Genomic DNA, 18,058 nt, shown 5'->3' on the forward strand with positions numbered 1-18,058 from the left:
GCAGAGAGACACGGAGAGTGTCAGGCCAACATGGGCTACCTAGGTAAGTTCCAGAACAGCTTGGGCATCATGTGAGACACCTCAGCCAAACAAGCTTGGTTTGTACTGAAGAGGTCTTCAGTCAGCTGATGAGGAACCAGTTTTTTGGTTTGTTTGTGAGTTCTGTGGTACTGGGAACCAAGCCCAGGGCCCCACACATGCAAGGCAAGTGTTCTACCATTGAGTTGCAGACCCAGCCCTGGGACCACACCTTTAGAAAGCCACGCCATTCCTTAGTCATCCCAGACTCCTAAAAAGAGAGAAAATGGTCTAGAAATGAGGGCTCTTCCTTTGTGGTAACTCTGTCAAGGGGCTCCCTTCTGAACTGAGGCCCTCTGGCTATTCCAGGACACAGACTTCCTGAAAATCAAAATAAATGGTTCCTCCTGAAGCCTCCGACACATCTTCTAGAATAGCACTGTTGCCTAATAGACATTACGTCTGGGATTATTGAAATGAGCCAAAGCGAAGATGAAAGAAAAGTCTAAGAGCTCAGTGTTCTGTCTGGACCAAGGCGTGAGTGAGACCAGAGACCTGGAACGGGATGTGTGTGATGTCTGCCCCTGGAGTGCTAACCTCTCAAACTGTACCAGCTTGAGCTGATGGCTACCAATCATTCCTTAGGAGGCCACTTGGGAGGTGGCCGTCCTGAAGACCGATGGCTTCCAGAACGAGATGCTCCTGCCTACTGTGGCAGAGAAAGACCACTAGAAGCTGTTCTGAAAACCAAGCTTGTCCTCAGAGCTGACAGTCTGGAAATGGGGGGAGGGGGTGGCTGTGCAGCTGGTGAGGTGGTGGAGACTAAGGACAATGGACAGCAGGACCCAGGGGGAGCATGCAGAATAGAGCACAGTGGAGTGCCTCAAGGTTTCTGGTGTGGCCCGTGGTGAAACGTAAAATTAAGGCTACGAAAAAGGCCAGGAGCGAGGGTGAACACCGAAACTCCAGCCCTGGGAGATGGAGGCAAGTGGACTGTCAAAAGCTCGAGGCATGGACTGAGATCAGACTACACACTGAGATCCAGCCTACGTTACATGAGATGCTGTCTCAAAGCAGCAGCAGCAGCAGCAAGAACAAGCAAAGCTTGGGAGGCAGGTGTGTCACATCTGTACCTCAGGAGGTTGAGGCAGGAGGACTGCCAGAAGTTTGAGGTCAACCTTGTCTACACTGTAAGATTCACGCCAGTCTGGGCTAAGCCAGCATATCGGTATATACATACACACATATATATATATATATATGTGTGTATGTATATGTATATATTTATAATCTCAGCACCAAGGGGGCAGAGGCAGGAGTTCACTGATGTTCAAGGTTAGCTTGGTCTACATTGTGAGCCCCATGCCAGCCAAGACTACCCAGACAAATCTTGTTTCAAAACAAACAAACAAACAAAAGGCTTAGAACAAGTCCTCGGCAGTGCTGGATAAGAGCTGGCCACTTGAAGGTCTCCAAAAGTGACCTGAGACAACTTCTAGACATTGGTCTGGAGGCCGAAAGGCCACAAAATCAGAAGAGAGAAGAGTTTATTTTGGGAAGTGACCTTGAGCACCAGCTCAGCCTGTGGCTTACACACAGGTGGGGCAGGGGCATGCCTGGCAGCTGGGATGAAGATGGGTACACTAGCTACCTCAGCTCCCAGAGCTCCCTTCTCCAGAGCTGGTCCTGGGCGAATCACCTGGGGCCCAGCTACAGCCCCAAGGGACCCTGGCGGTAGCTGATACAGGAAGATGACATGCATGCATGGGGGAAATCACATTTTAAATGCATCCTCCAGGCCCGTCTGTCAACTCTGCCAACAAGTGTACTTGTGACACATGTCAGGCACTTCAAGGAAGTAAAAGGCTGTCCACAAAACCCAGCCCTCCCCGCAGGAGCCTACTTACTTATTGAAGAGATGATTGTCCACCTTGATCTTGCTGTAAGCTTTGAAGTCGTCTGGCATTAGCATGACAGGGACAGGGACATTGCTCAGCTCATTGATCTGCAAAGCAAGGCCAAAGCCGAGGGACTTAACCAGGAGGCCACAGCCTTAGAGACAGGAAGGTGCAACCCGGACTGTATTCCTCCTCCAGGCTCTCTCCCCTGCTTCTGCTCTTCTTTGGAGTAATTCATTCCCAGCCACACCTCCACCTGTTGAGTCTCCTCTGCCTAACAAGGTGGAGTTAGATGTGGGATCCCCCCCCCTGCTGTAAATGTTTTATTACCACTGGTTAATAAAGAAGCTGCTTTGACCTATGGCAAAGGCAGAATATAGTAAGGTGAGAAATCCAAGCGAAGACTGAAGATCAAGGAGGAAAAAAGAAAAAAGGTGGAGTCAGGCAGAAGCCATGTAGCTCCCGAAAAAGAAGGAGGACACCAGACTCTGGCCAGTAAGCCACAGCCTTGTGGCAATGCACAGATTAGTAGAAATGGGTTAATTTAAGATGTAAGAGCTAGCTAGGAATTTGCCTGAGCCATTGGCCAAACAGTGTTGAAATTAATATAGATCTTGTGTGGTTATTCGGGTCCGGGCAGCCAGAAAACGAAAGAAGAGTCTGTTTATACAATGGTGCCCAACTGGAGCTAGAACCCACGACCCCGAGGTAAGAGTCTCATACTCTACTGACTGAGTTAGCTGGGCACATGTTCCACGAAGCTTTCCTTGCTCCCCAGGCCTTCCAAATATTGTGGTTAATGCTGATAAACCTCATGGCCTGCTGGACTTCAGCTAGGCAAGGCCATGACTGATCTTTCTTTTCTTTCTAGTGCTGGAGGTCAACTCCAGAACTTTCCACATGCCAGGCCACTGATTGTGCTAGCAGAGATCACCTGGTGGACCTCTGGGGACTCCATAATGGCACCCTTACTTGACTTGAGAGTTATTCGATAATTAGTCAACCGTAATAAATACATTTATAAATGAATGCCCTACAACCTCAGTGCATACTAACTGAAGCCTTTGGTTATCTTAATACAAACTGAGGACCACTCAAGACACTAGCTCATGGCTAGGAAAAAAAATGGGTGGATCTTTGTGGGTATAACGTCTATCTCCAGAGAAAAATGGTTAAAATTAAAGGGATCGAGGTGCGTGTTACACGCCTTTAATCTCAGTACTCAAGAGGCAGCCTGAATTCAAGGCTAGCCTGATCTACATAGAGTTCCAGGCTAACCAAGGCTACATAGTAAGAACCTGTCTCAGGAAAAAAAAGGAAAAAAAAAAAGATTAGTAAGCTGAGGAGTTAGATACCTGGCCCTGGCTCACTTTGATCCTCCTAACGAAAGCAAGACCATTTCACCATGCAACAACCTGCTTCTGCTAAATTGTTGGGGAGATACCTTGCCCCTACTACAAACAAGCCTTCTCAGTGTCAAACATGCACACACACACATACACTGCACCCCCAGGTAATAGAGGCCTGGACGGGGAGCCAGGGAGACACAACACATACATACACACATATACACACCACATTCAGATAATAGAGGTTTGCACGGGGAGCCAGGAGACACCCACATACCCACACACCCACATCCCACCCCAGGTAATAAAGGCCTGGATGGGGAGCCAGGGAGACACAACTTACACACACACACACCACCCCCAGGTAATAGAGGCCTGGACAGGGAGCCAGGGAGACACAATTTACACACACACACACACACACACACACACACACACACACACGCCCCTAGAGGCCTGGACAGGGGCCGGCTCCTCATTGGTGCAGAGCTGAGGGCAGATCCTGCACTTCCTCATCCTGCTTAGCCAATTAGTGGTCTAATCAGCCACAGATGTCCTCCGCTATCACAGCAGAGCATTTGACATTTGACCCTCAACCCAGTGGCCACTAATGCATCTAATGCATTCAGGATTTACTGCGGAAACCTTAGTCGTGACTTAATGGACTGGGGGTGAGGGGCACAGCCTGGGTCTCCCAGACACGGTCTTTGCAGAACCTCTATTATCTACAGAAGGCCCCATGTGGCAGGAAGGGGATAACCTATAGTCATTAGGACTCCATCAGGAGTACAAATGGGGGAACCGGCATTTAATTTGCTTCTCCTTTTATAGTCTAAATCTTCTTTTACTTCGAAATGTCAGGTGATGGAGTAAGTTTCAAGTTAATTGGGTTAGCAAACCATTTTCCCAGAGTTGGTGAGAAGCCCGTTGCACTTACAGGTAAACTGAGGAAGATGGAGTGAGTGTGTGTGGGGGGGGAGTATTCAACCCACGGCTGGCAAAGCCTTAACTGGAACCGACACAGAAGCACATGCCAAGTAATTCCATCTACGTGAGAAATCACACTACAGCCTGGGTAGGCTGGGAATTGCCAAGAGGAAACCGACTTAAGAAACACGTTCCTGAGCCGGGCAGTGGTGGCGCACGCCTTTAATCCCAGCACTCGGGAGGCAGAGGCAGGGGGATCTCTGGGAGTTTGAGGCCAGCCTAGTGTACAAGAGCTAGTTCCGGGACAGGCTCCAAAGCAACAGAGAAACCCTGTCTCGAAAAAAAAAGAAAGAAAGAAACATGTTCCTTCTCAGGCATTGTTAACACACACCTAAAGAAGCACCCCAGCACTCTGGAGGCAGAGGGAGCTGGAAACTCTAGGAGTTCAAGGCCAGCCTGGTCTACATAGCAAGTTTCAGGACAGTCAGGGCTACAAAGAAAGACCCTGTCTCCAAATAACCAACTAAACAACCCAAAAAGCAGCAACAGAATGTTCCAGGGCAATGAAAATCATCTAAGACCAGGAGTGGTGGCACATGTCAGTAATCCCAGCATTTGGGAAGAGAAAAATCAAGAGTGCAAAGCCAACTGAGCTACATGAGACCCTGTCTAAAACAAAACAAGGCAAAAGGCTAGCCATGTAACTCAGTGGCAGAGCACCCGACTAGCACACACAAGGTCCTGGGTTCGATCCCTAGCACTGCAGAATAAATACAAAGTAAATATAAAAAAACACAAAACAAAAATGGATCTCTGTGAGTTCCAGGCCAGTCTGGTCTATGAAGCAAGTTCCAGGACAGCCAGAGGTGTTAACACAGAGAAACCCTGTCACAAATCCCTCATCCCCTCCCCTCCTAAGAAGCCTGTTGTTTGGTCACATGAGCATATCCTTCTTTGTCAGAAGTCAGTAAACTGCACATTAAAAATTTGTGCTTTATTGTAGGCCCAGTTTTCCTTGATAAATAAAGTTTTACAATTTCCATTCACCATCTCCTTCTGCGATGACCTTTCTTGGCTACGCCTTCCAAGAACCAAAAGCACAGTTGCCCTGCAAGGGTGCTCACAAGAGAACATGACCATCTAATCTGTGCCTACAGCGGAAACCAGCCCGTTTCCTGGTTTTCCTGCCATCAGAGACAATTAATTCATGGTGGCTATCCCACATCCTTTTCCTGGCGTTTCAAGCCTTACTCTCAAAGTTAAAAGAGAACTAGACACTCGGGAGGCTGAAGCAGGAGGACCTCAAGTTTAAGGCCAGCCTGGGACACACAGAAGGATTCTGTCTGAAAAGAGTGGGTGTGGTGGGCATGCCTGGATCCTGGCAGCGAGAAGGCAGAGGCAGGAGGGTGAATCCGACAGGGAGACCATGAACAAAGACGCAACTAAAAACAAAGACGCAAGCAGGCCTGCCTTTGATTCCCACACTTGGGAAGCAGAGGCAGGCAGATCTGTTTGAGTTGGAGGCCAGCCTGGTCTACAAAGCCGGTTCCAGGCCATTCAGGCCTGCAGGGTGGTTAGGCTCGATCTCAAAACAAAAGGAAACCAAAAACATAAAAACAAAGGGCACTACAGAAAACGGAGTGCAGAGCTCTTAAGCAACTCTGACTTTTCTTTACTGAGACACTGCCTTCCTATGCAGACCAGGCTGGCCTGGCATCTGATGTGTAGAGCAGGCTGGCCTCAAACACGTGACCCTACTGCCTCTGTTTTCCTGTGCTCAGATCATGGGCATGCACATACCAAACTTCACTTTTGGCTTTTCCGATTCATCCCTTCATTAGGAAGAACATTTCCTTGGCTCAGAGAATATGTTTACTCCCAAACATTATATACGCTGCTACAAGCTGATTCTAGATTAGTCTAAGACACAAACTTAGTGCTAAGGCCAGGGCTTGACACTTCTGGAACTAGAAAAGACTGTCTATTAACCATGGCTGATTATTCTAATAGGACCAGGCTGAATTATTCTAACAGGACCTACGAGGGAATGCGTTACTCATTAATTCTCTGAATCTTTTTTTTTTTTTTTAAAGTTTTATTTTATGCATATATGTGTATGTCTGTGTATAGATATGTACATGAGTGTAGGTGGCTGAGGGGGCTAGAAGAGGGTGTCAGATCCTCTGGGGACGGAGCTACTCATCTCCAGGGTTGGAAATAGAAAGCAGAACTGGGGTCCCCGGCAAGAGCAGCCCACACTTCTTTAGCTGGAGTTACAGAAACTGTGAGCCACCAGACACAGAAGCTAGGAACCAAACTCTAGTCCTCTGAAACAGCAGCAAGCAAGCACTTAACTCCTGAGCCACCTCTCCAGCCCTTCATGGAACTCTTACTGTAAGAAAGTTTAAATGGTTGTACACTGGCTGTACACTGGTTTCAATTTCATCCTCATTATTGAGTATACAACCTCGTAAGGGAACTTTTAAAGGCAGCTAAAACAATGGCGAACAATCTAGATCTCACCTTTGTTTCCACGGAGCCGCATACACAGGTGGTAATTCACTCTAGGGATCAGAAGTAAGAACCCCCATTTAGTTGTGCTAAATTTTATATCCCTAGAGAGCTTTATTCAATTTCAATTGAACAGTACTTATCAAAACAGCCACTATATGATTTTCCATCTTAAATATATACGTGGCAGGAGGAGGGTGGGTAGGGGGATATTGTATACACAAAAGAAACAAGACATTATGCTCTTGGGGGCATGAAACTAACCCGACACAGGGACTCTCAGAGTACACGATTCTCGAAGAGAATGAGCAAAGGTTCTAAGGGCAGCTCTGGCCCTGACACATCAGGCTAGAGACAGGGCACCTAAGCCTCTCCCAGCGCTGCCAAGAATACTCCACACTGGAAGAGCCTACAATAAGATTACATTACATCTCTGTTTAAAATTTTTTTATGATGGGTGACAGTTACGTGGCTTGATCTGTTTGGGGAGGGGAGCCTGGCAGTGGCACCAGGACCTATCCCAGGTGCGTGAACTGGCTTTTTGGAGCCCATTCCCTATAGTGGGATACCTTGCTCAGCCTTGATATAGGGGTGGGGGGGAACTTGGTCCTGCCTCAAGATGGTATGCCAAACTTTGTTGACTCCCCAAAGAAGGCCTTAAGCACTCTGAGGAGTGGAGGGGATGGGAAGGGGAAGAAGGGAGAACTGGAGTTGGTATGTAAAATGAAACATAAATTTTCTAATAAAAAAAGAAAAGAAGGAACAAGATGTAAGATGGAGTTAATCTGTTTTGTTTTGTTTTTTAAAAATCTTTCATGGCTGCCAGGAGGTGGTGATGCACACCTTTACTCTCAGCACTCAGGAAGCAGAGGCAGGAGGATCTCTATGAGTTCAAAGCTAGTCTGGTCTACAAAGCAAGTTCCAGGACAGCCAGAGCTACACAGAGAAACCCTATCTCAAAAGCAAAAAACAAACAACAAAAAACAAACAAAACAAAGAAACCTTCTAAGGCTCCTCATCAAGTCAGGGCAAAGCGGTAATTCCTTAGCCTAGCATTCAATACCTTTCCTGGTCTGGCTCAGTCTCTGCCAAACTTCTACTCCATTGACTTGAGGCCAGAGCTCGGGATATACAAACAAAAAGACATCTTTCCATTTGGCTGGGAAGACAGACAAGTAACAGAAGCGATGTGATGAGCGCTGGAACTGCGTGGAACATAAAGGGAGATGAAAAAAAAAAAAGACTACGGGGCGGCTGGCTCTGCCTGCCAGTGGGAAAGCTCTGCTTGCTGGAGCCAGGGACAAGAGAAGTGCATCTGGGTAAGGTCTAGAGTCATTCTCCAAAACAAGCCAGAGGAAGGGAATTCCAATTGGTGGGGGGGATAGTGAGCACCAAGCCTCAGGTTCAAAATAACACGCGTGTTTCTGGAGCAGTAAGTGTGCAAGCACTCGTGTGGGGAGGGGGCAGCACTACAGGTCAGGGGCAAGGGGTGGGAGTGGGGTGACAGAGCCAAGACAAGTAAATGCTCCATCACGTTAGGAATATCAGTAACAGCTAACTGGACCTTGTGGTGTAGCAGGCTAACCTGGAGGAATCATGAATTCGAGACCAGCCTGCACTAGGTTTCGGAGCAAGTTGAAGGGCAGTTTTGAAAAACATGTCTCAAAGAGTTTAAAAAGAGGGCAGGAGAGTGGGTGGGCTGTGGGGCCAGGGTGACGGCTTGGCAGGTAAAGACACCTGTTACCAAGCCTGATGGCATGAGATCCATCCCTGGAATTCTCCTGCTGGGAGGAAAAACTGACTCCTAAAACCTGCCCTCTGACCTCCACACACAGGATCACAAACAAACAAACAAACACACACATAAATAAATGTTTTAAAATCAAATGAGAAAGAGTCAGGGTGGCAAGGTAGCCAGGTTAAAAAATAAAAATAATAAAATGAAGGTTTTGGGATGTAGTTTAGTATTAGAGCACTTGCCTACCTAGCACGTGCAAGGCTCTGAGTTCAACATCCAGAGCCATGAAAGATTAATTAATAACGAAAATAACAGGTGCTTTTACTGACTAAATCCCCGGTTGATGCTTTCTAAGACCGTAACACCAATATATTTAATAAATTTTCTTTTCTATGTGTTTTTTTTCCCCTCAATTACTTATTTTGTGTGCATGTGTGCCTCAATGTGCAGGAAAGTCGTTGATGGGACCACTGCAACAGTTCAAACGGTAGGTAAGGACGATAAGAATGAAAAGGTGCTGGGCACGGTGGCGCATGCTTTTAATCCCAGCGCTTGGGAGGCTGGGGCAGTGGGGTCTCTGTGAGTTCAAGGCCGGCCTGGTCTACAGAGCTAGTTCCAGACAGCCAGGGATACACAGAGAAACTCTGTTTTTGTAAAACAAAACAAAAGGATAAGTAAAAAGAATGGAAAGGATAAAGACCACGAAAATAATCCAAGATCTGGCTCAAAGCCAGCCATGTCTGAAAGGCTCCCTGCTTCCCCCAGGTTTAATTAATTACCCATTCCTCTGTGTATCTTCACAAGCTAAGTGTCACATTTAGGGTAATTTTTAAAACTGCATCTACTTATTTATTTATTGTTTATCATGAGTGCCAAGACGCATGTGTGTAGGTTAGAGGACAATGAATGGGGGCCGTTTTCCCCTTTCTTCCACCTTGCACCACGTGAGTCCCAGGAATTGAAACGCATATGGTCAGGTTTGGCAGCAGACACCTTCACCTGCCAGACCATCTCACAGGCCAGGGTAAGTAACTGTTTTACTTTCTTTCTTTTTATTTTTTTGAGGGAGGTTTCATGACAGGGTTTCCCAGTAACTATGGAGCCAGTCCCGGAACAGCTCTGTAGTCCAGGCTGGCCTTGAACTCACAGAGATCCACCTGCCTCTGCCTCCTGAGTGCTGGGATTAAAGGCGCGTGCCACCACCACCTGGCAGTAATTATTTCTTTACGTGTCGATTTCTCTGCTTGGCTGAGAACCCTTAGTGTGTGACTGGAACTAAAAAGTTGCTTGATAAATGTTGAGCTGAGGGATGGATGAGCAGAAAAAACAAGGGAGTTGGGGTCTGAGGATAAGGGAGAGACAAGCAAGACTGCTGTAAGTACCAGTATTTGTCCATCTGGAGGAAGGGAGGGTTAGCTGCCGAGGCTATGGCCGGAGTGTGAAGCCTCAAGTAGCAGAAAGAGAAAAAGAAGCTTTACTTGGTAGACAAAGTTTTATAGCAGGCACGGTCCAGAGCCTGTCTCTTCTGCAGCATCAAGAGCATCACAGAACACAGACCCGTCTGAATGCCAGGCTCAGCACACCGCATTGGGAGGCAAGTCTGTCGCATCTCCTCACAGAAATGGCTTTTGGATTATCCACATGATTAATTCCACGAGCCATGAGCATAAATAATGCAGAGGCTAAACAGGCTGAGTAAGAAGCAAGGCTGGGCACAGTGGCTCACGCTTCCGCAACGGGGAGGAAGAAGCAGGCAGGTTACACGCCACACAGTGAGATCCTGGCTCAAAAGAAAATAACCCCAGCTACTTAGGAAGACTGCAAATCCGAGGCCTGCCTGGAACACAGAGGAAGTTTAGGCCACCCAGTGCAACTAAGTGAGATCCCATTTAAAATAATAAGAAGAAAAATGGAAAGAGGCTAAGGGTATAACTCAGTTGGCAGAGTACTTGCCTAGTTGTACATGGTCCTGGGTTTGGTACCCAGCACTGCATAAAACTGAGAGTAATGATACATGCATGTAAATCTAGCACTCAGAAGGTGCAGGCAGGAGGTTCAGAAGTTCAAGGTCATCCTAGGCTACAAAGAGAGTTTGGGGCCAGCTTGAGCCAGGAGGATGAGGGCTGCATTGCTCCTGATGGTTGCCAGTCCTTCTTGAAGGTTCGCTTTCTTCAGAAGCCTGATGTGAGGTTATTAAAGTTAAAAAAAAAAAAGTGCTTCCCTGTCTAACATGTACAAGTCTCTGGATTTATAACCATATTCTAGGACTGCAAAATAGATAGATAAATAAATAAATAAGCACAATTTGTTTTTAGATGCACAAAGGATTTAATACATTCTCCAGTGAAAGTATACAATGGCCAGCGCATATGGAAGGATGCTTAACATCATTAGTTACCAGAGAAATGCAAATCAAAATCACAATGAAATACTGTTTCACACCCACTAGGATGCCTGTGCTAAAAAAGACAGTAACAAGTGTTGACAAGGATCTGGAGCAATCACATCACACGCTGCTGGTGGAAAAGTACAATGGGGAAGAGCTGGCGCTTTCTCAGATGAGTAAATACAGAGTTCCCATCACTGCTACTACTTTCCTGGTGAGCTCTGCATTATGTGTGGTTTCTTAGGGGCACACAAACACCGGCAGGGCAGCCCTCCTGTTCCATGTTCCTTCAGAGAGTACCTATTCCCTCATCCCAGACCCTTGGAACAAGGTTATCATCCGCTAAAACCCCAGTTTTCTGTCTTTCCTCGCTAGTTCCGCCCTGTCCGGCCCAAGGGCTTCTACCCTCTTTCCTTCCAGAGATCAGCGACTGCATGTCTTATCCAGGGACTCCCGTGACAACACTGAGTTCAAACGCCTCTCTTAACAAACAAAACAAACCAGCTCCTTTAAAAGGGCTTCTCCTTTCCACGCAGAAGTAAACCATGAGAGGGTAAGGGGTTTTTGCAGAGACCCGGCATTCACAGGTAATGTACTGTTTTAGCTCCAGACCAACATGACTAAAGGTTTCAAAGACCAATGAAGACCTGAAGAAAAGGTGATGTCTGAAGTCTGAAGGATGAAGAGGAGTAACGGGAAGCTTCCGAAGACAGGGAATCTTCAGGAAAGGCCAGGAACCCAGCAGGGGCAGTGCAGCCCTGATCCCCTGGAGAAATGGCCTTCTGGGTACCTAACTCACACGCAGCCTGTGCACCGTGCTGTAGGCCAGGATGCAGTAAGACAGGTAACTGGCCTTGAAAGCTCGCCTGTCCAGGTGATGCTCCACACCCCCCTCCCATCTCCCGAGAGCATCATGTTCAGAAGTGTGCGGATCTTGCCTAAAGTCAATGCTTTTCCAGCTAGCCCATCACACTTTCTCAAAGTTAGCCAAGGGAAATGGTGATCGCCCAGTCTACTTGCCGCTCTTGAGTCTTCCATCACATGCCCACATCTCTGTCGACTTCTAACTGCCTGTGAGAAAACCAAATACTATATACACTCCCAGGAACTGGTATGCACAACAGGCGCACCCAAGTGCACGGACACATACATACACACATCCATGCATGTGTGCATACAGACACACACACCACAGCAGGCGCACCCAAGTGCACGGACACACACATACACACATCCATACAAGCATGTGTGCATACACACATACACACACACACACACACTTTCCCCGAGGACCATCTAACCTCAGTCATGGCTGAGAGAGTAAAAGGAACAAGAGACCTGTCACTCAAGAATAGCCAGGTGATGGTGGTGCACGCTTTTAACCCCAGCACTTGAGAGGAAGAGGCAGATCTCTGTGAGTTCCAGGTCAACCTGGTCTACAGAGTGAGTTTCAGGACAGTCAGGACTACACAAAGAAACCCTGTCTTTAAAAAAAAAAAAAAAAAAAAAAAAAAAAACCTGTCACTAACCAACAAAGCTTCTTGGAGCTGGACAAGGAACGGGTCTTACGGTGACCACAAGCATACTACCCTCTGCCAAAGGCTTCAGTCTCACGTGGGAAATAAGGGACCCGAAGTTAACCATCTTCAGGCTTCTACCAGCTCTCTGCCCAGACAGGACGCTTTCTAGTGAGAAGGAGTATGTCCAACAAAATCAAGGACTGACCTCCAGAAAGGGACTTAGGGTTCACATTTTGCTGACCCAGTTTCCCAGGAAACGTCAGATGACCCCAGCAGCAACAGGAAGCAAGAGGAACAAACTGTGTTCACTAGTGACCTCCAGCAGCTTTAGAGATCCAAGCATCACACTGCCCTGCCAGGATACTCATTAACCCCAGGGCGGACAGAGGAAGAGGCTGGCAAGGACCCCTCGTTTGTACGTGCTCTGCTGTATGGGACACAGAGGTCTGACACGCTGGCCGAGGCTGCAGCTCCTCAATCTCCAGCCAAAGACCTCTCCAGGTCTTCTACCAACGCAACAGAAGATGAAGTCTTGCTGATCCTGGGCCCCTGGGTCACTGTTTGGTCTTACAGACAATTTCAAGTGTCCAGAAGAGCCAGGGAGTCTCAAGAATGAGATCCACAGGAGATCCAACACTTCATTGCCCTCATTCTGAACTTAGGGTCCTCTCACTTGCCTGTTCCCAGTGGAGGGACTCACAAAGGAACGGCCAGAAGGCAAGGAGCAAGCCCTCAGAGAGGAAGAGGACAGACCCTAAACGAACCGCACATAAACAGAGTCAACCAGCTCAAACTGTCCACAACCAACTTCTTGGCAGAGGCTACTGCACAGTCTCAGAGTACCCAGTACCCGGGGGACCACGCATCTCGGACAACAATCGCCTTTATCACATCCTGGAAAACCATGGGATAGACAAGAAGGCAACGTCTTTGAAATGAACACCACAGAAGATCGGAGTAGACATTATTATTTCTACAGCCAGGTCTACACTCTCTCAGGCCTTCTGTTCACTCTTCTCCTTCATCCAAAGGGACCCAAGTCAAGAGCCTGTGGTTCAGAGAAGCCTCTGCTTCTCCAGTTGGTGTACGTCTTCATGAAGAAGAAGAAAAAGGAAACCCAGAGAGGATTTCCACAGCCAGAGAGAGGTAAGAAGGCCTAGAGGATGGGAAACTTTGAGCAGCCATACCAACCAAACAACCACAAACAGGAATAGTCAGGCAAGCCAGTGCCACTTGCCCTGTCAACTGGGCAATGATCTGGCAGCCAGCTCTAAGGGACAAGGGGGATAGCCATGCAACAAGCAGGCTGAGGTTAGAAGCGGCGGCGTCGCAGCACCCAGGCCTTCCCTCGGAGATCCGGGGGCTGCACAGAGCAAGCAAGCATTCGGACGCAGGAAGCCAGAGGGGCTGGAGCGAAGGGGAGACGGCGACGGTATAGCACGGGGACACCAGGCCTCGCGTGTTGAACGCGGAGTGCACGCCCGGCCGGACAGCGTGCACGGGTGGGCGGGCATGCAAGTGGCTCGGCGGAGGGGTTGCAGGCGTCACCCGCGGGGCGAGCGTGGCGAGGCCCTGGGGAGTAGGGGCGCGCATGGGGAAGCTGGTTACCGTGTGGTTCACCCCCCACATCAGGACGCTGAGGATCGGCTCGCTGGCCCGGAATAGCTTCACTTTCTGGCACACGAAATGCTTCTTCTTGGTCTTGGTTTTGCTGGCGCTGAGCGGCGCCACCGCCACCGCCGTGGTGCTGGTGCAGTTGGACGACATGCCCGGGGCGGCGGCGGCGGCGGCGGCGGCGAAAGGGGGGGTGGCGGAGACAGCGCACCAGCGAGCGGCCCCAGGCCTCCCCCGAACCGATCCCCACCCCCGCTGCCTCACGGAGCCATGGTCGCGCCCGTCCCGTTACCTCCCCACCCCGCCCCGGTGGTTCCGTCCGCCCCACGCCCCGCCCTCGCCGCCCCGCCCCGCCCCGCCCCGGAGACCCAGCCAGCCCGTTCCTCACCCCGCCTCCGGGCGGCGCCGCCCACCTACTACCGGCCCCCCTCCCCGTCGGAATGGTACCGCCCGCCCCGGGGCGCCTGCGGCTGCTCCGCCCACCCCTCCTTCGGGCTCTGCCAGGAGCCCAGCCGTGTTCACGCGCGGGAGTGAGGAAGGGGTAATGCACAGCCTTGAGGCACTCCCGAAGGAAAGCTCCTTGCTCGGGCCCTCCCAGAGCCGGGCTTCGGCTTTGCCTCAACCGGAGGGGCACCAAGATGGCGGCAGCACCGCAGCTCCGGGATGGGCGGAGGGGCCGGCCTGCGAGGAGGCTGGGACAAACCATGCCCACCCCGGGGGGAGAGAGGAATAACGCGGCCTGGGAAAAGGAAGTCCTGCCTGGAAAACCAGGGACCGCCCCCTCGCTCCACCCAAGCGTGGCCCTTCCCACTCCCCTGGGCCGACGGCGCGCTCCACCCTCGGGCACGCCCCCTTCTCCCGAGGCCAATCAGAGGAGCCGGCCGGGAATCGTAGGTTTTATGAATGGGCCGCGCGCCCACCCACCTGCCGCCTAGCCTTCTCTAAAGTGAGGGTCAAGTTTAGAGACCGCTAGCACCTGCAGACGCGTAGCCTAATAATCTTCTCATTCTTGCACTAGAAAATCTGAGTAAATCTCCCAGGGCTTATTACGTAATCCTTCTTGGACGAAGAATCTCTGTATTCAACCCAAATCACAGGCCAACATTTGTGTGAGAATATGAGAAAGTACCGCGCACGTGGTCGTTCGCTCTTTACACAGTTACAAAAATAAATGTAGCCTTTATTACCAAGTAATAAAATAAAAGCCATAATTACCCATAGCACAGGCAGCAGGATGAAGTGATTAAATGAATAGTGTTACATTCTCTGGGAGGGGAAACGGTTTTAAGAATTACGGTGCCTGGCATTTTAGTGCTTGAAAATAAAAATCCAAATACGTTTTAGGAGAACTAGGAATTGGTAGAAGAGAGAATGGCTTGAATAATGTGTGGGTTGTGTGGGTTAAGGGGGCCTCAAGGTTTGTAATCGCAGCTCCAGAGGCTACCGCAGGAGGATCTATAGTTCAAGGTCAGCCCGGACTAGGATAAATCTGTTTTTGGTTTGTTTATTTTTTAAAATGAGGGAACCTAGAAATTCCCTGGCCAAAGGAGAGCTTCTGGTGAAATAACAGAAAAAGGAATGGCAGTATAAACACAGGAGTGGCCCCTAGAGTCTTGTCTTAGATTTTTAGTTAAATCATTACAGGATAAAAGAGAAACTAGGAAGGTAGGCATGTGGTTCATGCCAGGAATCCCAGCACTCAGGAGGCAAAAACAGGACAGTCACCACCAGGCCACTTGAGCCTGAAGGGCCCCATCTCAAAAGACTGACACCGAACCCGCCAGCTATGTGTGGTGCTGTAACCACCAGCACTTAGGAGGTGAGGGCCGGAGGGTCTCAAGTTCAAAGCTAGCCAGAGCAAGAGACCCTGCCTCAAAACAAACAAACAAAACCAACAACAACAAAAAGTATCAAGGAAATACATAGATAGCTTCCGAGTTACTTTTAGGCACAAGCACACTGGCAATATGGTCCTGTTCCCTCCACCACTGGGCGGCCCAATATAAAACCCTAAAGAACAAAAGGGAACACACACTTGGCAGGTGTGTACTTCCCGAAGCCAGCATCTAGCTATGAATGCAACCTAACACATTTGTAGAGGGCAAAGTTATGTCCAAATGTCAAAGGTTAGCTACCCCAGCTAGATTCTGACACTAACCCCAAAGCTCCACCCAAACCAGAAGCAGAGAAGCAAGCCACGCCCCTTACCGTGTTACTCCTGACAGGGTTCAGGGTGGCTTCCACATAGTAAAATCATCAAACAAAACGTTCTCACAAAGCTACCTTTTAAAAAAGCATGTATAAAATTATACATTTGTACATATACACATTATACTATTACATCTCAAAGAGCAAATATAGGACTTTTTTGGGGTACTGTTTTATCTTGCAGTTTTTTGACACTCTTGGCTCTCCCTGACACTTGGCTATTCTGTCATAAAATCTACTAACTGAGGTCAACGCTCATTTATCCCAGTACGCAGAGTCTATCTACTCGGGTGGTCGTGGAGAGGGGTCTCTGGAAGGTCTGATCCACTGGTTCCGGTGGGAGGGAAGAGGTGTGACAAGCAGCCAAGCTTTCCAGGACAGCCCAGTGCCCATCCATTAAAACACAGTCAAAGCCCACAGTCAGCCAGCCAATGTTCCCAAGGCTCCCCAAATCAAGTCACATTGTTTTTTAAAGAATGTACCATGTTTCAGGAGTCAATGGACAAGGGACACTTTGAACAGTGGTTGTTTTCATCTGTAGAAGCTATTGAACTCTTATAAAGAGAATTTTAGGAGTCAGCAGCCTCCCTGGAGAATTCAGGAAAACCAGTAAGAGAACTAGTCTTCATCTTCTCATGAAGTTCTTCTCCAGAGCTACTGACGTTCGCTGCAGAGAGTGGATGTTGCGCTTCACCCGGTCCTCCAGGGAGGAAGTAGATGCACTTTCCAGCTTCATGCGCCTAGGGAAGAGAAGACGGGTGAACGGGGAAAAGAACGTTTTTTCAAGTGGTCACCTCTGGCAGAATTGCAAAAAACAGGGTTGTCGTCAGAAGCAGCTTTAGACACACAAGTTCTTCTCAGCCCACATAGACAATTTTCAAATGACTCCATCTGGAACCAGGGTTTTTAAATGTCCATAAGGGAAAACTCATCTGTTTTTAGAAAACAAGTCAAGTCTCACTGGAAAAAGGTTTTCTGAGCCATAAATTTTTACTTAAAAGGAAAGTCAAAGAATTTCAGTGACTTGGGGTGGGGGGGATCACTTCTTCTATTTCAAATAAAAACTCTCCCCACTGTCTGGCTAGAAACTGGGAGCAGCATCAAAACTGGCCCCACACTGAATTCCAAGGTCTCTGGACAAAGATGAGAACACCACCAAGCCCAGGCAGTGGGCCCGGCTGCCACACGGCCTCCGGGAGGCGATGCAGGTGGAGCCCCAGGTATGAGCAAGCACTTACTGGATGAACTTGCCAGAGCGAGAGTCTAACTCCTCCAGTCTGCGCTCCCGCTCATCTTCCTTGGCGTGTTTCTTGAGGGTGTTAAGCCTCTCCTCCTCCCTCCACTTTGCATTTTCCATCATCTCCTGCCGTTTCCGTTCTAGTTCCTCTGCTGAGAGTTTTCTGTGGAACACAGAAACCATCCAATTGCCTCTACCCCTTCCCTAGCAAAACAAACAAGCAGCACAGCACGCAGGCAGGCCCGCAGGCTCGTGGCTCCCCAGAGAAAAAAGGGCCAGTGCCAGCCAGGGTGAGTTTCCTGCCTTCTGATGTCTCAGTCGGTGAGTCCCAGCAAATCATGAAAACTTTCGGTGAAGAATTTCACAATCACTCTCATTAATCTCTAGGATAATTATTTTAACATAGTAACACTGAGAGCTAACGAGGAACCTAAACCTTACAGAAAGTGTGTCTTCACTACTAACAACTTACAAAACAAAGGACTGGACCATCCATGGGATTGTTGCTACCTCCTACTACATAAAGGATGCTTAAGAACCTATGGATGAAGAAGAAGAAGAAAGAAGAAAGAAGAAAGAAGAAGAAGAAGAAGAAGAAGAAGAAGAAGAAGAAGAAGAAGAAGAAGAAGAAGAAGAAGAAGAAGAAGAAGAA

General features: G+C 48.7%; 2 protein-coding genes across 2 annotated transcripts in view; both read right to left on the reverse strand.

Moving 5' to 3' along the window:
• The window catches only part of Pip4k2b (phosphatidylinositol-5-phosphate 4-kinase type 2 beta), a 29,215-nt gene extending 14,969 nt beyond the window's left edge, over positions 1 to 14,246 (reverse strand). The window contains exons 1-2 of the mRNA XM_050156898.1: positions 13,956 to 14,246; positions 1,926 to 2,023 (exon numbers count right to left, since the gene is read on the reverse strand). Of these exons, the coding sequence (XP_050012855.1) occupies positions 1,926 to 2,023; positions 13,956 to 14,114 (257 nt within the window). The 5' untranslated portion in view covers positions 14,115 to 14,246. The remainder of the gene's footprint in view (positions 1 to 1,925; positions 2,024 to 13,955) is intronic.
• An 874-nt stretch (positions 14,247 to 15,120) lies between these two features.
• The window catches only part of Cwc25 (CWC25 spliceosome associated protein homolog), a 20,131-nt gene continuing 17,193 nt past the window's right edge, over positions 15,121 to 18,058 (reverse strand). The window contains exons 9-10 of the mRNA XM_050156869.1: positions 17,408 to 17,569; positions 15,121 to 16,909 (exon numbers count right to left, since the gene is read on the reverse strand). Coding sequence (XP_050012826.1) covers positions 16,795 to 16,909; positions 17,408 to 17,569 — 277 coding nt within the window. The 3' untranslated portion in view covers positions 15,121 to 16,794. The remainder of the gene's footprint in view (positions 16,910 to 17,407; positions 17,570 to 18,058) is intronic.

This window comes from Alexandromys fortis, unplaced genomic scaffold (assembly GCF_014885135.2).
Source record: "Alexandromys fortis isolate MF-2015 unplaced genomic scaffold, M_Fortis_MF-2015_v1.1 scaffold_31, whole genome shotgun sequence".
Taxonomy (NCBI): Eukaryota; Metazoa; Chordata; class Mammalia; order Rodentia; family Cricetidae; genus Alexandromys; species Alexandromys fortis.